The sequence below is a fragment of the Suricata suricatta genome, chromosome 17, assembly GCF_006229205.1.
Source record: "Suricata suricatta isolate VVHF042 chromosome 17, meerkat_22Aug2017_6uvM2_HiC, whole genome shotgun sequence".
NCBI classification, from domain to species: Eukaryota; Metazoa; Chordata; class Mammalia; order Carnivora; family Herpestidae; genus Suricata; species Suricata suricatta.
The window spans coordinates 54,567,861-54,591,588 of NC_043716.1; the positions used below are offsets into that span (position 1 = coordinate 54,567,861).

The 23,728-nt window shown below is 63.6% G+C and overlaps 1 protein-coding gene across 2 annotated transcripts in view; it reads left to right on the plus strand.

Annotated features, from left to right (window-relative positions):
• Positions 1-23,728, plus strand: part of SEPTIN9 (septin 9) — a 136,371-nt gene that overhangs the window by 64,855 nt on the left and 47,788 nt on the right. For both annotated transcript variants that reach the window (XM_029927744.1, XM_029927745.1), the window contains one exon: positions 6,586-7,227. In XM_029927744.1, the coding sequence (XP_029783604.1) occupies positions 6,586-7,227 (642 nt within the window). The remainder of the gene's footprint in view (positions 1-6,585; positions 7,228-23,728) is intronic.

A 23,728-nucleotide genomic window follows, 5' to 3' on the forward strand; every position in this document is an offset into this window, starting at 1 on the left:
CAGCTAATGGAGACGGGGCCCCAGGTCACTCCTGTCCAGGGCGCCCAGGCCGGACCCCTGCTAAGACCGGTGTCGCAGAGGCCAGGGGTCAGGGCCGCGCAAGTGCCGCCCACCTTCCCTGTGCCGCCTCCGGCTGGGGCGAGCCCAGGGCACCCAGGGGCCCTCTGCCGCCTCCCTGGCCCCCAGACCCGAGGCGAAGGGGGGACGTGACTCTCAGCCGGCATCAGGCCCCGCCTTGGGGACGCAGAGGGAGGGGTTTGGCCGGAGGTGCCGCACTCTCCATCCACTCTTTGCGCTTTGCTCCTCGAGTCTTCCTTGGTGGAGGATAAATGTGTTTCTCTGCGGGGAATCCCAGGCCCAACTGTGCCCGAGCCGCTGGCCGCCCCCCACTTCCCAGTGCAGGCCCTGCTTGGCCACAGAGTCTGTTTTAAGCTTTCCTTTCGGACCGTTTTGCTCCCTGAGGACCCTCCCCAGCCCTTCCCCCACTGCCCCCCTGCCCCTGGAGGCAGTTCCTGAGGCTCTTGCAGGAGGTGACCCCAGGCAGACCCCTCCCCGAATGGAGGCAGAGAAAGGATGGCCTGAGGGGGCAGCAGCCAGCAAGGTGTGGGGGTGGGCAGCTGCGGTCTAACCCCACGGGGGGGTGACCTGGGGCACTCCCGGACCCTGCACTGTGCACCCCAGTTGTTCCAAGGGGAGCGGCTGGGGCATTTATGCTCCATCTTCTGCCTTTATGGTGTGGAGAGCAGTGTTAACCCCTTCCTGCCTTGCGGGCGTGGGCACCAGGTGGCCCCCAGGAGAGGCCCTGGGGTGGAGGGGCACACGTGGGCTGAGGCATGATGGGCATCGGCCGGGCCGCCTGTGTGGTGACCACACGTACACGTGTGCACGCGTGCCCACAGGTGCACACGTGAACAGCGGCGACATCGGGGCACGGCACCACCGTGTCACCCCATCGGTGCCCACAGCTCGTCTGCCCAGTGAGGACTGCGGTCATGTCCTCCCTGTCCCAGCCTCTCTCTGTGGCCCGGATGTGAGGGCCACAGTGTGCACGAGGAGGCAGCGCCCCGCACAGCCTGGCGGCTCGCAGCCCCTCTAGGGCACCCGGGCCCTGTGCCCAGCACCCCCTCTGCCTGGAGACACCCCGGCTCCTGGCCAGCTTTCCCCCCCTTCCTAGGCAACTCATTCTTCAGCTGGGGTGAGTCCGGCTTCCGTGGCCCCGGCTTCTTTTCTTTTGGAGGATTCGCTGCTCTGTCCTGCTGTGCTCGGGGTGCTCCTTGTGGCCCCAGCCCCCCTCCTGTCCGTGGCAGCCCTGCTCTGCCCTCCCAGGCCTTGCCTGCATCCAGGAGTCAGCCTGGGGCTGTGCCAGGGCCCGGCCCTCCCTCCCTGGGGCTCAGGAGCTGGCTCTGGGCATCCCCACGGCAGAGCAGTATCTTGTAGCTGGGGGTTCCTGCAGCCTCAGGGCGGGGAGGAGGGCGTCCCCTCTGCCTGGCACCCAGTTCTGGGTTCCCTGGGACCCCGGGGGGGCCACCCCGTTCAGGGACAGAACCTTCCCTGCTGCTCCCTGCAAGAGGCTGCGTTGGGGCCTGGCCAGCGCCCTTGGGGCCTGAGCCCGGAATCAAGCCCCAGGATGGGCAGTGTCCCTGCAGCGGGAGTCGTGCAGGGTTTGTTTTGACCTTGGTCTCTGACATTCTTTGCCCGACATGTGTCCCCCGCTCCAGCAGGGCTTTGTGGCTGCCCTGGGATCCCCTCCCCAGACTGCCCCTCTGTTCGCCCGGAGCAGGGAGACGTTTGCCGGCCTGCGGCGGGAGCAGGGCCTTCACAATGGCCCCTTGTGTGGCGCACATTCCTCCTTAAACAGGCCCAGACCCGGGCGGCTCCTGCTCGACTCCGTGGGCGCGGACGGACGGATGAGAGGCCAGGCGGCTCCGGCCTCCAGGGCGGCTGCGCCTGAAGGTGTTTAATGGACCGAGGGGGCCGGGCCTCGGGGCCGAGGTGAGGTGTGGGGCTGGTTCCGAAAAAGTGGCGTTGATGGACTGTTCGTCCCCTGAAACTAGCAGTGACCCACGCTTAGCACAGGCAAGCTGGGGAGGCAGGAGAGCCGGACACAAAGAAATCACACGCCTGGATTCCGTCCAGAGCTGTGCGAGCGCACATGTGCGTGTGAGACCCCGTCAGGATCTCTCTGCACGCCTCTGGGATCCTGCTATTTTTGCCTCATGTTCTCAACGTTTCTCATCCTCGAAACCGGGATTCTGATGACTGTGCAGGACTTCGGCATCGGGGTTTAGAGAATCTCTGTGAACCGGAATTGCTTCCAGCGTTTGCTGTTTTAATGCTGATGCAAACGCCCCGTTCATTCATCCTCGGTACTTCTGGTTATTTCCTTGGGATAAGCGCCCGCAGCGTGGCCCAGGTGCCCATGGGGAGGGCGGGGCGGAGGAGGGCCTTTCGGAGCAGGTGAGGTTTGAGCCCAGCTGTGGGGGGACGTGGATGCAGAGGAGAGAGAAGGGGGCTGATCTTGGAAACCACGGAAGCAGAGCAGGGGCACCTCGGGTCCCGTGGGGATGGCGTTGTCTCCCCACCAGGGGATGGCCCGTGCCTGTCCGATGCTCTGACGGCGTGTCATGTCCGGCTGACACGGGAAGTCATGTCTTAGGTGACATCCTGCGGACAGAGGAGGGGGCAGCCCAGTGCTGCTCCCCACTCCTCACGGGTCCGGTAAGGCCACTTTTCTGCCCAGTCATCAGAGCTGATGGACAGTCACATGGGGCCTCGAATCTGCAAATCGTGAGCACTCCTGGCAGCTTCCTCGGCCGATTGTGGACAGCGGTGGCTGCAGGGAGAGGGGAGGGGGGAAGGTGAGAGGCCCCTGCCGTGGGGCCAGGTACCCCCTTTTCCCCTCGGAGCTGGTGGAGAGTGTTTCCAAGCACGGCGGCTGCGCGTGTGTGCCCAGGGCCCAGGGTGTGTTCTTAGCACTCTGGTGGGAGCAGCTTCGTGACAGCCTGTCTTCCAGATTTCCCCCCCGCCGGGTGCTGTTTGCATCCTGACATCCTCCGTGGGGGAGGCGGCTTCGTCCGGGGCGTCCCTTGCAAAGTCTGCTTTAAAAAATGATCTTGTCTCATTGCCAAACGTGGCGGTGTAAATCTAGGGCAGGGTCCCTCCTGACGGCTTCTCCCACCGTCTGGGGTTTTTGTGGAATTCCAGGGGAGGAAAAAGGAGGTGGCTTTTTCTCCCGGGTCCCGGGAGAGGGGCTAGGGTGGCGGCACCCTTGACAGAGCCCAGACAGAGTCATGCAGCCCAGAGATCTCTCACCCTTCTGGGGGGCCCCGGGGTGACTTCAGGGGCTGCTGTAACCATCTACCACAGACTGTGGGGCTCAAGCCACAGGATTTTATTTCCTCACGTTTCTGGGGCCAGAAGTCCAAAGTCAAGGTGTTTACAGCGTCACACACGTTACAAAAGCTTCGAGAGAAGAATCCTGACTGCTTCTCCCGGCTGCTGCTGGCGCTGGGCATCCCCCCAGTCTCTGCCGGCCTCCCCCGGCCTCCCCCGTGCCTCCGGTGCCCCAGGTCCCCCCCTTCTGTCCTGTGTAAGAACACTTGTAGGGTTTAGAGCCCGGGATGATGGCGTCTTGAATCCTTAGTGACGTCTGCAAAGCGAGGTCACGTCACAGTTATGAGGGTGAGGACTGGCACGGGTCTTTGTGGGGGACACAGAGCCTTAGAGCCCGTGGATCTCCTCAGGCTGAAATGGGGGTGAAGACCCGGTGTCTGTCCGCCACGAGGCCCCCCTCTCTGGGGCTGTGTGCCCACAGGTGCACCGCTGTGATCTGGTCCCACCTTCAGGTGTTGGAGGATGCCCCCAGGGCCCCCGAGGCGTCCGAGGGCTGCCTTGTGGGGTTACAAAGCGGAGGATGTTTCCAGGGACCCCGAGCACAGCCCCCCACCCCCAAAAGCCAATCTCAATAGTCATGACATGGCCTGGGGGACGTGAGAGGGGACGTGTGAGCTGTGTGGGGTGGGGGCCGGAGGCGGCAGCGAGCCCGGCTTTCGGGGTGGGGGGCTGGGGGGGCTTGAAATCAGAGGCGGCAGCTTGTTGCGGGGCGGGGCGGGGGAGGGGGCATGGCGTAAATCATGAACAACCCTCACAACTGGACGGCCCTGACGGTCACCGCCCTGAGGGTGGGAACAGACCCTTTGCCGGGGGATCGGACCCAATGGGACGGTTCCAGGGTGAGCATCTCGGTGGGTCGCGTGGCCGGTGACGAGCACACAGCTGATGCAGGGCCAGGAGGTGATGGGCGCCACGCAGGAGCACGGAGCAGGCGGAGAGGGGAGGGCGGGGACGGCGCGTGGTCTGTGTAGGATGGCCGTGGCCGCGAGGACTGCAGGGAGCGGGTGATCTGTGTGCGGGTCGGGTTTGGATTCAGTGCTGCCCCGGGGACTGTCCGTGCCTGAGTTAGAAAGGGCTTTTCTTTGATGCGCGGTCTTAACTCGTGAGTTGGGGGTCGAGGGTCCCTCCACATGGGCTTCCCTGGGAGGGGATTTGCAGGGCTTTGGGAGCAAACCCAGGAAGAAGACCTGACTTCTGTTCTCCAGCTCGGTCCCGGGGAATTACCACCTGGGCCGGGTGGGCTGGTGGTGGGCCCCTCCTCTAGGGAGCTCATGGACAGTAGCCACTGTTCGGGGACAGTGTGGACAGTACCCTGGAGACCGGGGGTAGACCAGATGCCTCGGGAGACTGCGTATGTGGTCACAGTGCCAGGCCTTCACCTCTGGGCTTTCTGGCTGCTTTGACAGCCCCTTAGCCTGTCCTTTGTCACCTTGACCTTCTTTGGAATGAGCAGTTTGTGCTCTGTGTTTATCTTAGGAGATGGCCCCCTGCAGAGGGGTGCTAAGGGACCGGCATCCTGGTTGGCTCCCCGCCCCTGCCCTTGGCCACATATCGATCAGAGGTCACAGGCTGGACCCCAGGCCAGAGGCCGCCTGTGACCCTCTCTGACCACACAGGGTTTTACAAGGGGGTTGTTCCCCTTCGTGCGAGCTTACACAGATTGGGAGGTAGCCCAGAGAAAATTCTGGATTTCCAGATTCTCCTGGGGAGTCCAAAGCGGCAGGTGTATGTCGGAGACAGGGTGCTCGGCGCCCCGCCAGTTCCTTCTGCCAAGGACATTTCTGTCCCTGCAGGCCTTCTGGGGTGGCTGCGTTTTGTGTGGTCTGTCTACTAGACGGAGATGTGCCCGAGGCAGAGGGAGGTCCCGGTGGGGCGCCACGTGTGGGGGACTGTTAGTTCGGGGACGAGGGTCCCTTTCCTTCGTCCCGCGCCCAGCGCTCACGCACACCTGCTTCCCTAGCCAGCCGCCCGCCCAGCCGCCCAGCGGGCCCCGGCCGCGTGAGGGATGAGCTGTCCACTGGGAAGAGACCAGAGCTGTCCTGGAATTTGGAGGAGGGAAGACGCGATGGGGGCCTGAGAATGGCCCCAGGTCACTGTTGTTGGGCCAGCAGCGGGGGTAGGGGGGCGGAAATGGTGGGGTCCCGGGAAACCCTGGGCTCAGGGCGAGGTGGGGAGAGGGGTAGGAGACACCCTATGGGTCTCTGAGCACCTGCCATGGGCCCAACCAGGAAGGAGATGGTAAATGTTCCTGCTCTGGTCTCGGTAACGGGAGCTGCTGGCCGCCGCAGGCAGGGGTTGTGGGGACGGCCGGGCAGCTCCCAGGCACCGCCCCCTGGCCTCGGAGGGCGCACCGGGTCCTGACGGAGGTGCTGGGTGGCTGGGTGGGAGCTCTGGGCTTGGTGAGGGAGTGGGGGTGGGAGGGGGAGTCAGATGGTGGCATCCCACGGGGTCCTGGCCGGAACAAGGGGGGTGGGATGCGTCTGCATCCGAGGGTGAGGGCTGAGAGTGTGCACCACGCCAGAGCTCTACTGTCCAGCCTGGAACAGAACAGCCGAGGGGCCAGAGCCATGTGTATCTCCTTGCTCTGGCACTCGGTGCCCCCGCCGCTGGGCACACTGCTGAAGCGCCACGGCATCAGTCTCCTTGTCGGGACCCGGGGTAATGGCAGGGTTTTCAGCATAGGGTCCCATGAGGAGTAAACGCACACGGTCAGCCCAGCGCCCACATTAGACGTCCCGGGGCTGCTGGCCCGCGCCGTGCTGTGGTGACAATGTCGCTGCCCTGTCGGGGTTCTGATGGGGGTGCTTGTGCCTGGGGTTATTGGGGGCGTGCCCCTACCCCGAGGTGCTGGTGGTGGTGGTGAGTTTGTGTCTGGCGGTGTTGGCGCCCAGGGGGAAGGTGCGGGGGATAAAGGAGGCCACGACAAGAAAGAAATCGGATCTCCCTTTGAGCCAGGACATCTTTCTAGAACTCGTAGCTGGTGCGTCCGCGCTGTGGCCACGGTGGGCGGAGCGGCTGGTGTCCTCCAAGCCCCGCCTCTTCCCTCTCCCAGTGTGCGTGGCTGTGGGTGCCTCAGCGTCCCCTCGGAGAGTGGGGTTGTCCCCTTTTTTCCCAGGAGGGGGAGGGCACAGGAGTCCCCGGGGGGAGCCCCTGAGCCGTCCACTCCTCACGTCCCCCCCCTCTGTCTTGCAGCCCTGAAAAGATCTTTTGAGGTCGAGGAGGCCGAGACACCCAACTCCACCCCGACCCGGAGGCTCCCGACCCCCCTGCTCCGGGCCACCGTGGCCAGCTCCACGCAGAAGTTCCAGGACCTGGGCGTGAAGAGCGCCGAGCCGGCGGCCCGCCATGTAGACTCCCTCAGCCAGCGATCCCCCAAAGCCGCCCTGCGGAGGGTCGAGCTTTCGGGGCCCAAGGCCGAGCCCGTGTCCCGGCGCACCGAGATCTCCATCGACATCTCATCCAAGCAGGTGGAGAACGCCAGCGCTTCGGGGCCGTCCCGGTTCGGGCTCAAGCGAGCCGAGGCGCTGGGCCACAAGACGCCGGAGCCCGCCCCCCGGAGGACGGAGATCACCATAGTCAAGCCCCAGGAGGCAGCCCACCGGAGGATGGAGACCCCCGCCTCCAAGATCCCTGAGGTGCCCGCTGCCCCCGCCTCGGACGCAGCCTCCAAGAGGGTCGAGATCCAGGTGCCCAAGCCGGCCGAGGTGCCCGCCTCCCCCGTCCCCCCCCAGACCCTGGAGAATTCGGAACACGCCCCGGTGTCTGAGCTGCAGAGCAGGCTGGAGCCCAAGCCCCAGCCCCCGGCGGCCGACGCCCCACCCAGGAGCCGGGAGGGTGAGTAGCAAGCGCATCGGAGGGGCTGCGGTGCTCGGGGTGCGTGGGGACGGGGAGCTGGCTCTGCCTGGCATCGTGGAGGCAGAAGCCGAACGGGGAGGGAAGGGTGGGTCGCAGGTGGGTGGAGGCCGAGAAGACACCGGGCCGGGGTCCCAAGGCTGGTGGAGGGGTCTCCACCCTGGGAATGGCTCGGCATGCGGTAAGCTGGGCTTGCGTTTGGCTTTGGAAAGACTCTGCAGGTTTCAAGGGGCCCCCTTATTGGTCAGGATCCGCTGTCAGAGCCCCGATCGGCGGGAGTCTGGAAGCCTGGAAAATGGGGGCGCGGCGGGCTCATGTCGGGACACGGGGGTCGGATGGGCTTGGGACCCAAGCATGGGCTCCCACGTGCTGGTGGCTGCCGTGGGCCATGGGCAGGCAGGCTCCTGATCAGATCCGCTGGCTGCCCCAGCAAGTACCCGCCCGAGGGAGAGGCCTCAGGTGGGAGGAGGGGTTGGTGCCCTCTTGAGGTTCCGTATTGGGGGTCTTCCTCCGGCGGTTCCTCAAGGAGGAAGGCTGTGGCCAGAAGCAAGGGAAGCAAGACCCCCCCGTGTCTGTGTGCCCAGATTCTCAGGGCCAGTAGGGAGGGGACCTTGGGCCCCAGAGCCCTGTGATACCCACACACAACTCCATTTGGGGTGCTCTGCCGGTGAGGGAGGGAAGCTGGGGGCTGGGTGCCGTCCTCAGGGGGCCCCAACCCGGAGCTGTGCTCACGGGGGGAGCTCACCGGGGCGGGCCTGGGCACATCTGGTCCTGGGATACTGGGATCTTGGCCCCGCGGGGTCAGGAGCCGGCCTCGCTGTAAGTCCCACGAGAGCTGGGTCCGTTTCCAAGTGCAGGAGCTGGGCTCCGTCAGTGTTGTTTGGGTTAGATAAACAGAACGTTCTGGAGTTTTGATTTACCTTTCAAATCACGATTTCTAATTTGGGTAAAATACACGTAACGTTAATGGACCATTTGAAGCGTCGTGATGTGTGCAGCTCTGCGGCATCGAGAACATTCACCCTGTCATGTGGCCCAACTCCGTCACCCGTCTCCAGAACTTTCTCAGCTTCCCAGACCAAATCCATGTCCCCGCGGAACACTGCCGCCCCGTGCCCCTCCCGCAGCCCCCCGGCGCCCACCGTCCACTCTCCGTCTCCATGAACTTGACTCCCCCAGCTCCCTCGCACAAGTGGAATCAAACAGCGTTGGCCCTTTTGTGTCTGGCTGCCCTCGCCGGGCACCGTGCCCTCACGGTCCATCTGTGGTGTGGCGGGAGTGGGGATTCCCTTAGTTTATAAGTGAGGGCTTTGAACTTGCTGCCGCGCCCGGCTCCCAAACCTGACCCTGTGGGGCCATGCTGCGCACTTGAGCACTGCAGTGCGGGCGCGACGGAATGAGGGCATCCCAGTTGTGCGGGGAGGGGTCCTGGGGGGGGAGGGTCCGGGGCCTCTGCCTCCCGTGAGTGAGGTGTTCACGCCCAGCTGGGTCAGGCAGGATGTGGCTGTGGACATGGTCATGGCCAGACCCATTCGGATCTTGACGGCAGCTGGTGCTGGACCTATGAAGCGGTGGTCCTGGCTCTGGAGGCAGGGCCGGAGGGGGTCAGCGTGGTCCCGCCCTCCTGGAGGCTGGGCTGTTGAGGACCCTCTGGGGGTCTTCCCAGGTCCCAAGCCTCTTGAGCCACTTTGAGAAAGTAGGACTGAATCAGGCAAAGAAGGGGAGCTGAGGCGGCGGTCCAGAGGTACCCGGGGCACCTGGGTGACTCAGTCGGTTGAGCGTCCGACTCTTGATTGCAGCTCAGGTCATGATATCACAGTTTGTGAGTTCAAACCCCGCATTGGGCTCTGCACTGACAGCGTGGAGCCTGCTTGAGATTCTCTCTCTGTCTCTCTCTGACCTTCTCCTGGTCTTGCCTGCTCTCTCTGTCTCTCAAAAATAAATAAATAGACTTAAAAAAAAAAAGTCCAGGCCCGGCATGAAAGCCACGTCGTCAGCAGCCCAGACCGTGGTCCCCTCAGAGAGCAGCCAGTGGTCTAGCTCTGTGTGACGAGGGTCGTAGGCTGGTGGCTGTTTTCTCGCCCTGGAGCTGGGGGTGCGTGTGTGCCGGTCACACGGGTGCCTGCGTGTGCCCGTGCCCTGTCCCCCCGGGGCCCCGTCTACCTGCGTCTCACTGGTGGGGTGGGGAAGGGGCTCTGAGACCAGTGCCCACAGGCTGAGAACGTTTAGGGCCAGACAGAGGCCCCAAGGCCGATGGCTGCGCCGGGAGGCAGGATGCTGGGGGCGGGGCTCGGACGGCTCTGTATGGGACTATCCTGTTCACGTAGGACCGCCGTGTACAAGTCACAGCAGGGCGACCTGGTCCTTGAGTCCAGAGTGACGCGGGGCGAGAGGTTGGGCGAGGAGGAGGGAGAAGCAAGGCAGGGGATTTGGTGCTGACCGGCTCTGCCTCCATGTGCAGTCTGCAAGTCCGGGGCAGGTCCGGGTGGCCGGCAGGGCCCTCCCGGCGGAGGTGCGCTCCTGGAATTCGTAGTTTCTGGGGGGCCCCTGCCCGGAGGCGGCGTCTGCCTGGCCCCCGCTGGCCGCAGCCGGTTGGGCCCGTCCCGACTTGGACCCTGTGTTCCACGGCCTTGCTTCCTGTCGGTCTTCCCCACGGAGCTGTCACTCCCAGCGCCTTCGTCCCCTCCCGGGGCTCCCCACCCGGCGGGCCTGCTCTCACCGCCCTCTGTGGGCACACTGTCCCCTGCACCTGAGCCCAGCCGGCCCCATGGGGGCAGAGGGTCGGGGGTGGCGGAGGGAGCTCTGTGCCCTCTGATGGGACTCCGAACCCTCTGCCTCCGGAAGAGGCCGTGGCTTCTGGCGCAGGTCAGGGTCTCCTGGGACCATGGCCGAGTTGCCCCCAGATTGGCCTCCCTAAAGTCCGTGCCAGCCCCGGGCCTTCCCTGGCCCGCCCTCTGTTCCATCCATGCTCTTGTCCGGCTCAAACCTCCCTGCTCCCCAGCTCCTCCTGCTGTGGCCCTTTTGTGGCCTCCCCAGGCCACCTTTCCTCGCCTCCTGCCCTGCCCTTCCTCCTCACCACAGCGCCGCGTTTTGAATTCCTGTGCGTCCTTCAAAGTTCGACTCAAATGCCACCTCCTCCATGAAGCCCTCCCACTAGCTGGAAGTGGCCTCACTCCCTTGGCTTCCTGTGCCTTTTGGCATTTGTGTGTGTGTGTGTGTGTGTGTGTGTGTGTGTGTGTGTGTGTAACGTCATGTTTGGCTTGGAATGTTAATTATTTGTGTTGTACACACCTTTTTTCCTCTGCTGGAGTTTTTAAAAGATTTTTTTAACATTTTTTAAATTTTTATAATTTTTTTAATGTTTATTTTTGAGACAGAAAGAGACAGTGTGAACAGGGGAGGAGCAGAGAGAGGAGACGCAGAGCTGTCAGCACAGAGTCTGATGCAGGGCTTGAACCCACGAACTGCGAGATCACGACCTGAGCCGAAGTCAGACACTTAACTGGCTGAGCCCCCCAGGCGCCCCTCCTCTGCTGGACCTTTTAATGTAAAAGTAGTTTTCCAGCATGCCCTTTCTTTAAAATTTAGGAAACGTAGACGTTAGAGTCTAATGTAATACGAAGACCCCTGCTCTTAGCGTGTACTCTCAATTTTTCAGAATTCCCTCCGTACCCCCCACTGGATCGCAGGTTATTTGACAGTAAGGCTGTTGTGTTTTCCTGAGTGACAGTTTTTTTCCTGAGTGACATAGACTTAGTAGGTGCTCAATAAAACAGTGTAGGAATGAGATGGGTTTGCGTGCCCCCTGCAGGCAGACACAGGGACCCTGGGGACCCCATGGGACATTGCAGGGACCAAGCACTTTCCTGGTCAGCCAGGAGCCCCCCAGTCTGACGTGCCCTCACTCCGGCACATGGGGTTCTTTGTTTCGGGGGCTGCTGGCCCCTTGCCCTCTCCGTCAGCTTGGGTCACCCCTGCTTCTCTCTCAGGCTCTGGGCCTCTCTCCTTTCCCAGGTCGCCGCTTGCCCTGCGCCTGCCTGGGTGGCGCTGGGTGGGGCTGGGCTGTGGGACCCAGACCGTGTCTGTGTGGTGAGCGGCTGCCTCTGGCTCCCCTCCGGGAACCACCCACCTCTGGCTCCACGGCGACACCAGCCAAGTCTCCCCGAGACGGCCTTATAAGGCGGGCGCCCGCTGCTCCCTCGTGGGTCTGGTTCTTCGCCACCGCCAGATGCTGACTGGAGCCCAAGGGGCTGGCTGGGCAGGGTGGGGGTGAGTTCGTGTCCCTGCCCCGGCCCCACCCCACCTGCCAGCTGGTTCTGAGCCACCCCTTGGCCCGCCCCCAGCCTCAGTTTCTGGGATGCTTCCACAAAGGGGGACCTGCTCTCCTGAGGCAGTGGGGTCTGAGCTCTGCCGGTGGTGCCGGGCGTGGCTTGTGATGGTGGATGTGAAACTGGGAGGGGCAGCCCATCCGGTGTCTCGGGATGGTTTCTCTCTGACTGAAAACATCTAGAAGTGTTCTCGGCTCTGGGCAGAGTACTGAGGAAGGTCCGCAAGCCTCTAGTGGTGGGCGTGGTTTCTTCGCACACCAGGTGCACCTGCTCCCTGGCCACCTGCTGGGGACTGTGTTGGGCAGGGATGGAATGGAGAGGGTCTTGGCTCTGCAGAGGACCGTGGGGGCTAGAGGCACCGGGCTTCTGGGACCAGCAGGGACTCCTGGCTCCTGGGACCAGCAGGGACGGAGGAGGCTGGGCAGACGAGGCTTCAGGGAAAGAGAGGTGCGGACTGAGTGCAAGGGGTGAGGAGGGGTCAGCTGGTGAAGGGGCAGGAATGTGCCAGGCCCAGAGCAGGGAGGAGGGGGAGAGGGTGACCGCCGTGTGATGTGGGGGGAGAGGCCCAGGTTCTGCAAAGTCTGCCTAGACTCCTCTCACCCACCATGTTTAGGGGACACCCCACTAACTAGGGTGTCCACTCTGGGCCTGACACCGGGCTGGGAACTACATGGTGCCATTTCTCCCCAGCACCCGGTATACAGTAGGAGCTTGATAAGTGTTGAGGACTCCTTTGTGTGCAGTGGGCTCGCATCTCACCATGGGCCCTTCCGAGTGGAGCTCCGTGTGGCGGAAAAGGGACCGTGGCTCTGGCAGGGGTGTGCGCACCGAGCTGTCTCACCTGGAAGCTCTGCTCGGAGCTGCTCCCCTGCTCCCCACCTGGCCCCAGAGAGCGCCCAGGCGCCCGCTTACTTTCCGGGGCTGAGTCTCTTTCTTCTCCCCACTTTTGAGAACAAGCGTCCTCAAAGCCCCTTCCTGTCGGAGGCGGGACGTCGCAGGCGTGTGTCCTTCGGGGGGAGGCGGAGCAGAGGGCGGCGGGGACGGAGCCTGGCCCCCTGGCCCCCTCGCCGGTGCCCAGCTGTCTGCCGAGCCCGGCCCAGGGCTGGGAGGGACCGCGGGCCGTGCAGGGAATGCGGCCCCGGCACTGCGGGGCGCCTTAAATAGAGCCAGGCGCAGCTGCGGGGCGGGCGGGGCGGGGCTCTTCCCGCTTCGGGGGCCCTGGGGGGACCGAGGCCCTGGCCACCCAGCGGGGGAGGGGGGCCGGGGCGGGATGGAGGCCAGGCTCCCGGACACATGGTGCCGGACGAGGCCTCCCGGGTGCTCGTCCCCGGAAGCCGCCGGGAGGGGAACCGTGTCTGCGTCCACCGCCTCCCAGGCCCAGGCCAGCTGCTGCGAGCCGGGCCGCACAAGGGGGCCGCTGTCTGGGGGCCGCGCCCCGGCCAGACAGCCACCTTCTGTGCGGCAGGGACAGAGGACGCATTCAGCGCTGGAGGGGCACGCTCAGACCCCCGCCTGGGGGGGCCCTGGAGAGCGGGCAGCCCTGGCCAGACGCGTGCAGGAGGAGCGTCACGCGGGCTCCTCTCTGGACCGGTGTGACCTCCTCTCCCTGCTCGTCCCTGCTTTGGCGTTTCCTGACCCCGGGGCCTTCTGTGGGCGTCACCGGTGTCCCCCCCCCCAATCCCAGGGGCAGCTGGGGCCCAGCATGGGCGGAGGAGGGGCTAAAAGTGGACGCACGTTCGTTAAGACGCGGGCACAGCGCTCCCACGCTCGGCCTCCCCGGCCCGTTCCCTCCGATGCCGTCCCCCCTCCTTCCAGAGCGACTCCCGGAGGTTTCCACCTCGAAGCGTGGCCTCCCCTGTGGGGCCTTGGCCACTCGTGTGGGGGGCACGGCTGGCGGGCGCGGCCTTCACCTTCAGGCCGCGTGGGCTCCCATTCCGGCGCCGGCAGGACCGTGTCTGTGGCCGCAGCGGGGTCCATCCCTCCCGTGTGGCAGCGGCGTTAGAACAAAAGTGGAATCGGGGGAGGACGGCCAGCGCCGGCCCGTGGCCGAAAACCAAAGGCGGGCATCACGTGGCGGACGGGCATGGCTGCTTAGCGCACGGTGACCGTCCTTCCGCGAGCTCTCCAGCTCTGTCCCCCCCCTTCGGTCCCCTTTCCTCTCCGTGTCCCCGAGAGCAGCACCTGGCTGGTGCTCCAAGACAAGAAGTGGCGATCATAGGAAATTTGAAAGGGAAGTCTGTCTTTCCGGACGCCCCCTCCTCCCGTGGTCACGGCCGGCCGCATCAAGTGTCCGTGTGGATGGTCACGGCGCCGCGGAGACACCTGGGTGTAAAGGTCACACGTGAAGTCAGACTCCTGCAACTAGCTTTTTATTTCTCCGTTTTCCTGATGCTGTTGTGTCCGGCGAGTCCTCTGACCTGCTGCTGGTCCCTGGCCGCTCCGCTCCTGCCGTCCCCGCCCCGCTTTTCACTGGGAGACGTGAGGCTTCCATGAACACACTCACGTTTCTGTTCGTGCGTGTGGGGCCGACTTCAGGGTGGGATTTCAGCAGCACGGGGTTTAGAGAGTTGATCCGTGGGGCGCCTGGGTTAAGCGTCTGACTTCGGCTCTGGTCATGATCTCACAGCGCGAGTTCGAGCCCCGTGTCTGGCTCTGTGCTGTCCGTGCAGAGCCTGCTTCGGATCTTCTGTTCCTCCGTCTCTGTCTCTACCCGGCTCCCACTCTCTCAAAAATAAATTCAAAAAATTGAAAAAAATTAAAATGTTGGTCCGTGGGGCACCTGGGTGGCTCAGTCGGTTAAGCATCCGACTACAACTCAGGTCATGATGTCGGGAGTTTGTGAGTTCAAGCCCTGGGTCTGGCTCTGGGCTGAGCCTGCTTCAGATCATGTGCTCCCTTCTCTCTCTGCCCCTCCCCTGCTCACACAGTCTCTCTCTCTCTCTCTCTCTCTGAAAAATAAACATTTACTAAAAAATAAAACAAAGTAAAATGGTCTGTGTGGCCGCACTGACCTCGAAGCAGTCACACTGGTTTGCAGTGCCAGGAGCAGCGAGGTGGTGTGCCCGCGCCCCCGGCCGACCGCAGTTTCATTTCGTGCGTCCTTCCTCGTGGGGGGACGGAGTCCTCTCCCGCACTGACGGGCCGAGGGCCCCGGTTCTCCGGGAGCGGCCCGTTCCCGCCCTGGCTCTGTCTTGGCCCTACCTGAGTTCATCCGTCTCTTGTTGACCTTTTCTTCCCAAGATCTCCCTGTGCACCTGGACTGCGGCCGCTCCAAGCGCTCCTCCCTGTTGCTGACTTTCTGTTCTATTTATAGCGTGTTCTCCCAAACAGAGGTTTTTAACTCCTGGGTTTGTCGAGTGTGTTCCTACTCTTACTATGTTTTGTTCCTCTGTAGGGACCCACGGCTGCTCAGAGGCCTTGTGCATTCCAGGATCACAGACGGCAGCCTGTCCGGGTTTTCTTCCGACACTTCTATGGTTTCGTCTTTACGGCCTGCCGCCATTAACCCGCTGGAATTTATTGGGGTGTAAACAGCGAGCTGGGGACGTAGGGTTTTGCAGGGATGTGTCCACGTGCGCTTGGTCCCCACGCTGCATTGGGGGGGGGTGTGCTGTTTTTATCAATTTGGGTGTCTGTGTCCCTCTGGCTCGGCACCGGCAATGTGGGTGTGATTCTCCCTCCGTGTCCTGGAACATTCGATCAGCAGCACCGTCATCTCCGTGTTAGAACTTGGGACCGACCGGGGTGACACCGTCTGAGCCCGACATTTTCGCGAAAACGCTTGTGCTATAAAACCTTAACAAGGCTTTTTCTGTGGGTTCTTTTGAATTCCGTTTTTTTCCCTTCTTTTATTTCATATCTTTTCCCCCCTAAAATGTCATCCTTTAAGGTGTTTAGAACCTCTGGGGTGGTTCAGAGGTAGTACTGGGGCCCCATCCCCCTACGCACCTCGGCCCCTGCCCGGGGCCGGCGCCGTCCACGGAAGGCAAGGTTCGGAGACCACAGGACGTGGCCGCTGTCCCCGGGGGTCCTCCCTCTGACACGGGAGCCAGGTAGCATGGCGAGGGTTCCCAGAGGGACCAGTCCAGAGGACCACAGCGCCCCCCGGGGGGAGAGAGCCCCCTTCCCTGCTGGCAGAGCCCTCTTGGTGGGGGTGACGGGGGACCCGGGTCTCGGAGGGGGCACAGTGGTCCAAGCAGGCGACGGGCCTGGGTTTTAGGAATCATGACTTTGCAAAGCCTTTCAGACTCCCTTGGGCAGCAGCTCGTGGCCAGAAATACGTTTTCCACCACAAACCGGGACCCACGGATGTGTAGCTGGAGGAACGTGTGGGGGTGTGCGCAGAGGCAGCGTTTCCGGGAGTGACTCTTACCTTCACTGCTCCTGCCGCGCTCCTGGGGTTCTGCTCTTTCCTCTTTTTGGGTGGAGGGAGCTTATCTTGTTTCATTTAAAGCAGCTCTCTTGAGATACGGGTTACATGCCATGCCGGGCACTCATCCGAAGGGCACCTCCCTGTGGTTTTATCCACAGAGTTGTACCGACATCACCGTGACCAGTTCTAGACTATTCCCATCACCTCAGACAGAACCCCTGGCCCCCTTTCTCCAGCCCTAAGCGGTGACTGGCCTTTCTGTCTAGATCTGCCTGCTCTGAACTTTGCTTAGAAACAGGACCTATGAGGGGCGCCGGGGGGCTCGGTTGGTTGAGCGTCCAACTTCAGCTCAGGTCATGATCTTGCAGTTTGTGGGTTCAAGCCCCACATCGGGCTCTGTGCTGACAGCTTGGAGCCTGGAGCCTGCTTCAGATTCTGTGTCTCCTTTTCTCTCTGCCCCTCCCTTGCTCATGCTCTGCCTCTCTCTCTTTCAATTTGAAAAAGAAGAAAGAAGACCATACGGTAGGTGGTCTTCCATGACTGGCTTCTTTCATTCTATGTAACGTCTTCAAGGTTCACCCATGTGTAGCACGGATCAGAGTTTCATCCCTTTCCTTTAAAAAAAAAAATGTTTATTTTTGAAGGAGAGAGACAGAGTCTGAGCAGGGGAGGACCAGAGAGAGAGGGAGACCCAGAATCTGAAGCGGGCTCCAGGCTCTGAGCTGTCTGCACAGAGCCACACGCACAGCTCAGAGTCGGGAACCACGAGATCATGACCTGAGCTGAAGTCAGACACTTAACCGACGGAGCCCCCCAGGCGCCCCTGACTTTATCCCTTTCTGCGGCCGAGTTCTGCTGCGCGTGTGGCCAGGGCCCATTTGTGTATCCACGCATCAGCTCCTGGCTGTTTGGGCCATTTCCACCTTTTGCTTGTGAGGAACATAACTTCTTCAAAACGCGTGTATATATCATACCCGTTTGGGGGCTCTTTTATATATGCCCCCGGGCTTTATTCTCTGCTCCAAAATATCTTCTCCTCCGTCTCAAATCCTTCTGTCCCTGGACCCAGGAGCCCAGCCTGTCCCCTTCTCCCCCCTGGCGACCCCTGCTACCCGGGTGCTCAAGTATTGGCTGTGAAGGTTAAGGAAGGGACCTCCCCCATGTCGGCGCCGCCGGCTCAGGTGGGGCCTCCCCCACGACACCTCCCAGGCCTTTAGGTTAGCTTCCTGGGCCAGACTGACTCCTGGAGAGGGTGGCCTGCCCGGGTCTACATGGAGGGGGGAGGGTGTAGCCTTGTTCCCCCTGGGAGTTCTGCTGCAGGTCAGCCTCCCTGGGAGTCAGAGCTTGGGCTGTGCTGGCCCCTCTCCTGCCCCAGGGCTGCCCCCTCGGGCCCCCTGGCCTGGCTTCCTTGGCCCACCGGCCTTGGCTCTGCCTGCTCGGCCACCGAGGCCCCCCCGGACAGAGGAGGTGGCCCCTGTCCTCCCGATGCTGTGCCAGAAGCGCCCCCTTCTGGAGGCATCGTGAGCTGCAGCCACAGCATGCTGGCTTTTCAGGCAGCCCTGGGCCAGCGGGGCTCCAGCGGGAGCACAGCCCTGCCCTTGCCTGAGGCCTGTGGGCCCTGCTGAGCGGCCCGTCTGGGTGGGGTGTGTGTGGTCCCAGGAGAGGCCCCCTCTGCCACCACCGTTAGGAGGCGGGGCAGCCCCTCCCTGCCTCTGAGCACCTCGGTCAGTCAGTCGCCTCTTCCCTGGCCTCCAGGGTCCAGCCCGGAAGCTGCTGTTCTTACGCACCGTCTCCAGAACCGTCTCCCTTCTCGGCAGGCAGAAACAGGACAGCTGTGTGTGGGGCCCCCCGGGGGGCCGTGAGGAGGGTGCTGTTTGAACAGAGGGGCTTGGGCCTGGCCCTGGTTTTTCTCTCTGGTCCTCTCCTAAGGTGGGTCATCCCTGGCAGCATAGCTTGCCTGGTCTGGCAGAATTCGGGGTGTCGGCTCCCTCTTGTGCCACGGGGATGGGGGCTGGTGGGGAGCATGCTGTCATCGCCCGGGAACTGAGCTAGAAGGGAGGTGACACCCTGGGTCACTAGTCCCGGGCCACCCCAGGGCAGGCCTGAGTCACAGTGTGGCCCCTGCCCGCTCCCCCAGGGGCAGTGTGTGCTTCTCTGCAGGGTCTGCGAGCCCAGCCCCAGAGGGGGTAGCGGGGGTGGGGGTGGGGGCTCTGTTCTCATCCTCAGGGGGACCCCCACCCCCGCCTTAATTCTGGTCGAAGGTAGGGCCTCCCCTAGGGCTGTGGCTCCCTGCCTGCTGGCCTGCTGACTAATGCGTGTCTGGTGCCCGGTGAGGCAGCAGCCCCTGTCACACAGAGCTCAGGTTACCGAGGTTGAGGCACCTCCTGAAATAAGGCCCCAAAGCCACGGACCCTCCACGCCGCCTGGATTCCAGGCCCTCCGCCCCTGCACCGGCACCCGGTGAGTTCAGGATGGATGTAGCAGGGCAGGTGGTGGGTGTGTGGCGTGGGGCGTGCTGGGGCAGAGCGTGGACCCTCCTCTGTCCCCTGGTGCCTGGGCCCCCCCTTCATCCCCTGGCAGCCCCCCTGAGGGGCAGGGAGGACCCTCAGCCACTTCCTTGGTACTAGGGAGGGTTAACAGCTGCTCAGGCTTATGGCGGGAACAGTGACAGACCTCAGGTCCAGCCTCCCCGGGGTGCCTGTGGCTTAGCAGGGCCGCTCTGTAAATGCACATTCTGTTTTGGGGACAAGGCCCAGCTCCGCCAGTTAGAAGCCGAATTCCCAGAGACTGAGTTTAGCAGCAAGGTCGCCTCTGCCCAAATCCTTGCTTACTACCCGTGCCTGTTCTTGGCAGGTATCGGCGCCCTGCGCTCCGAGGGCTGTGGTGTGGACCCCCGCCACCCTGGCCACGGTGCCTACCCTCTGGCCCCCCTCCACCCCATGCTGGACAGAAGCCCAGGCAGCCCCCACCCCTGTGCCTGCAGGCCTGTTGGACTCTAGGCTCCAGGGTGGGGGTGGGGGGCGGGGGGGGGGCAGTGGCCGATTCTGTTTGGACCCAGAAGGTCTGGCAATGTTCAGCCTCAGGGTCCGGAGGAGTCTTTGGGGGCTGGGGGGGAGGGGCATGCGGAGCAGTCTTCCGGTGATCCTGGAAGGATCCTTCCTGCTTCCTCTCCCTCCCACACATCCCTGCCCTCCTCTCCCCCAGGCGCTCCATCTGGCACGAGCCCCTCCTTTCTGGAAGGGACTGGATGGGTTGGTCTTCTGGCCCTTGCAGGTCTAGGTCCCTGTCTCAGCGACTGACAAATCCTTATCTCCGCTGGCAGGGAGGGCCGCCATTGAGTCACCTAACAGTCCCAGCGGGAAGGCGAGCTTCCGCCGTGGTTATTCTCCTTAGCCCGTTGTCTAGTTGAGGAAATCACCGCACTGAGACCCGAGCCCCTTGCTTAAGGCCCCGCAGCTGCTCCCGGCGCATTTGAGTCCTGGGGGCACCCCACTGCTGAGCTGGACCCCCAGGCGGGGCAGCAGTGGGGCTGGGCGTGGGGGGCAGTGGGCATGGGGGGCGGACTGCCCCGGGACCAGGGCTGGTGTGGGAAGCTGGGTCCCTGCCCCCAAGCCTTGGCTGGCGTGCAGAGAGCGGCCCACGCCGGCACTCTCCGTTTGCTGCTTGCTTTTGCAAGGCGCCACGAGATGATGAAAGAAAAACTTCGTTTAGAAAGCGGAGGCTATGGAATCCCCCCGCTCCCTCCCCGGCCCTCAGCTGCCCTGGGTTTTGAAATAAGATACTTGTCAGGGGCTTGAGCGGGAACAGATTGGATGTCCCATTTCTTTCTCCCTCTTGGATCACAGCTGCAGGGAGCCCTGTGTGGCTGCTGGCCACCACCCGGCCGGCCCGGCCCTGCTCTGCCCGGCTCCGGCCCACTGCCCACTGCTTCCGTCCTGTCTTCCTGCTCCCCCTCTTCCTCCCCTTCCCCCCTGCCCCCGCCCTGCACAAGACTAGCCCCAGTGCTGTTGGGACTGTCAGGGAGAAGTTTCGGGGTTCGGGGGGGTGCCTTCTAGGTTGGGGAGGGGAGCCCAAGGCCTGCACGACCGCACCCTGCCTGCCTGGTCTGCTCCCAGCCTGAGCGCGCCGCCGGCCCGTGCGGTGTGGCTTCCGCAGCCCGGCAGGGTTATCGAGGTTTCTGGAGCATAGAGTCGTTCTCCACCCTCCCATTGGGCTGAGCAAGGCGTCGAGATGGGGGTGGCCAGAGCTTTCCTGAGCCCGCAGGGGTGAAGGTGAGGAGCGGAGGGTGGGGACTGGTGGCTTCCCAGATTATTCCAGAGGCCCTGCCGAGCCCCGGGGCGCAGCTCTCAACGGGGATGGCCCTTCAACAGCACAGGGTCCCGTCCCTGTTCCCTGGATGCTGTCCCTCGGGATGTCAGAGAATGTCAGGTGGAGAAGCAGGTCTCCTGTCAGCGCCCCGCCTGGGGACCAGGGAGGGCGGCCAGGACCGTGGTGTGGCCACATGGCTCTCTGGGAGGCCCGCCGGTCAGCGCAGCCCTGGGGATAGGCAGGGCTGGGGGTCGTCCGCTCTTGGGTCCCCTCGTTTCTGGTCTCTGGGCCTTGGGAGTGGGCCCCAGAGTTTTGCCTGGGGACGCGAGGTGGGTGTGAGCTGGGGAGCCCCGAAAACCATCTGTCCTCACCCCCCAGAGCCCTTTCCCCCGCTGGAGGTGCTCAGAGCAGGCTCCCGGCTGCACGCGGCCACGGGAAAGCCCATCCGCACGAGGAGTCCCCGAAGCCTGCTAGGGTCCGAGCTCCACCTTCCAGGCCCTGGATAGTTCCAAATCTGAAGTGCGGCTTCCGGGGGCCCAAACCCACCCTTCGGAAGCAGGGCCTCCGGGAGAGCCACCTCTGCAAAGGGGAGTTTCCTGAACACCCCTGCAAACCGCCTCCCCGAGCCTTCCAGCCCTCTCCCCTCGCCTCTGGGTCTCGCCTCTGGGGTCTCAGTTGGGACCTGCCTCCGGGCCAGGCTGCGGGTGCGCACTGTCCACACGGGGCTCGGGAGCCCACTGCGGGGACCCTGCAAGGAGCAGGCTTGACACGGTGTTTGGACCACATGGCTGCGGGCAGTCTCACCCAGGATGCTGTCGAGATGCGGCCCCCCAGGCTAGCTCCCAGTCGGAGAGTGGGGTCCAGGCCGGCCTGGGTCACTGCCCAGGGACCCCGCGCCCCGAGGTCGCAGCCCTGCGATGAGTAACCCTTCCCGAGGCCACTCCCCCGCCACATGTCCCCGCCCTGGGGGAACTTCCAGGGAGCCAGCTGACACAGTTGGCCTGGATCGTTTGTTTTTTGAACAAGACTGAAAGGAGAGAGTGAGTAAGAAAGTGTGTGTGGGAGGGGGTAGCCGAGGAGGGGAAGGTCAGAGAGAGGGGAGGAAAGATCTGGAAAGTCCCGACGAGTGCTTTGGAAGCAGGTGCCAGCCTTGAGATACACTCTGGAGGGTGGGACCGGCCCTGGAGGGAGCTGGGTGGGGGTGGGGGTGGGGAGGGCGTCTTGGGAGCCGGCCCTCTGCTGCGGAGAGCCGAGTTGTTTCCATTTTAGGGACCCAGTGGGGAGGCTGTTATTCTCCTCCCCCCCTTATTAAGATCCCATCAATCACGGCAACCGCCCCAAGTGCTCGCCTCCCAGGTCCGCGTGCTTCATGGGACGGGTCCGCTCGGCAAACTCGTACTGTTAACTGTCGTAGAGGAGGTCCTGAGGCACAGAGAGGTTGAGGAACTTGTCCCAGGTCACACAGCTGGACGTGGCCGACCCTGGCTTTGAATTTGAACACGGGGCTGTTAGACTGCAGAGCCTCAGTGTTGGTAATGAGTGCACCCTCTGCTGCTCTGACGGCTCAGAGAGGTCTCTTCTGCGTGTGGGCAGCCCCAGGGCAGGGTCACCATGGCTGAACTGGGGCCAGGAGGGGCAGGGGCTGCGGCCGGTGGGCAGCCACCCTGGGGACACAGCCACGGCTTCCCTGCTGGACCCCCGGAGCCCACAGGTCCGCGTCGGGGCTCTTGGCCACAGGCAGGAGAAGACCCCGGGGTCCCCGTGCGGCTGCACCCTCCCCCATGCTTAGTACCCAGCCCTGCTTCCCACATCTGGGCCTGGCTGCCCAGGCTGGGTCACGTGGTGCAGGCTGGCACTGCTCCGGGGCAGGGCTCGGTGCCAGGAGCAGCCTGCAGGGAGGGGGCCTCGCTCTGGCTTTGGCCCAGGGCCCGCTGCGCGCAGGGCGGGCTGGTCTTGGAGCTGTGTCACTCAGCCTTGCCCAGCGCTGCACAGCTCTTTCTGTTACCCACCTGCCTGCCTGCCCCTCTGTCCCCCACCTGCCCGCCCCCGTCCATCTGTCCCCACCCGCCCGCCATGACCCTCTGTCCTCCACCTGCCTGCCCCGCCCCTGTCCCCTACCTGCCCACACCTGTTCCTCTGTCCCCCACCTGCCCCTCTGTCCCCCACCCCCACTGACGCGTGCCCTTTGCGGTCTGAGTGGCTCGGAGCTAGAAGCTGCAGGGTTAGCCCAGCCCTGCTGGACGCTGGCCATGGGACCCTGGACGGATCCAGGCCCCTCTGCACGTGGGTCCTGATCTGCAGGAGGAGGAGACGTGACGTGACAGTTACGTGATGTGCCGGGACCTCGCCTCTGCGACCAGGGACACGGGTGTCTCAGAGCTGACACAGGTCGGTGAATCCGGATGAGCAGAGGGCTGGGGGGGAGGGCATGCTCAGCACAGCCGGCCATCCCCTCCTGAGCCCACACCCCAGGCCTCCGGGTCAGGACACAGCACCCTGCTCACCCCCCCGCCCCCCGCCGCACCCGAGTCTCCTGGGCCTGAGAAGCGTGGGAATTATCTGCCCCCAAATCAGACCCCAGGCAGGTGCATCGTCTGGAAGTGCCTGTCACCGCACCAGTGGCCCACCCCCCGAAGAGGCTGCAAGGCACCTCTGTCTTGGCACGCATGTGACGTGCGTGGTCCCGGCAGTCCGGGTGACTTTCTGAAGAGTTCGGGCCACTTTGCATCTCAGACCTCCCAGGGTACCTGAGACACCCCCCCCCCCAAGTCCTGATGTCCGGCCCCCTGCCCTGCACACAAAGCCTTGTCCCCACCGAGGGGCCTTCCCCCGCCTCTTCCTTCCTGGGGCGTCTTTTTCTGGTTCTCCTCCTGGCTGCCTCGTTTGGGTCCCTGCCGAAGTGCTGCCGCCTTAGAGCCGCTCCCGCCACCCCAGCCAGAGCCACCCTCTCCCAGCGGCTCCCAGTGGGTCGCTTTCTGTGAGGTGTGAATGAGCGCATGAGAATCTAATCATTTACCGTTCACACGGCAGGCTCCCCAAGGGCGGGAGAAACTGGCTTGTGGGCCCAGAACAGGGCACGTCTTATGTGCTCAGTTAATGCCTGGGGAGCAGGAGGGGAGGTTCCATCCAGCCGGAGCAATTGCGGAAGACTTCCTGGAGGAAGTGATGTCTGGGTGTGTTTGGTGCCCGGCTTGTCTGGTGCAGAGATTAGGGTAGAAGGCAGAGGGGCACCGTGAAACCTCAGCGGACGACCTCGGGCAGCGAGGACAGGACAGCGCTATTAAGCGGATTGCCAGGGGCTGATGCCAAGTAGGAGTCTGAGGTGCCTGTGTGCTGGAGCCCTGGGGGGCTGAGCAACGGCCCCGGGTGGGGGTGGCAGCCGCAGATGGAGCTCAGTGTTGGGGGTGGGGGGAGCCGAATCAGGCGATGGGCAGCCCCGAGCCCGCCAGCCCACTCGGGTGTCCCAGGAGGATGG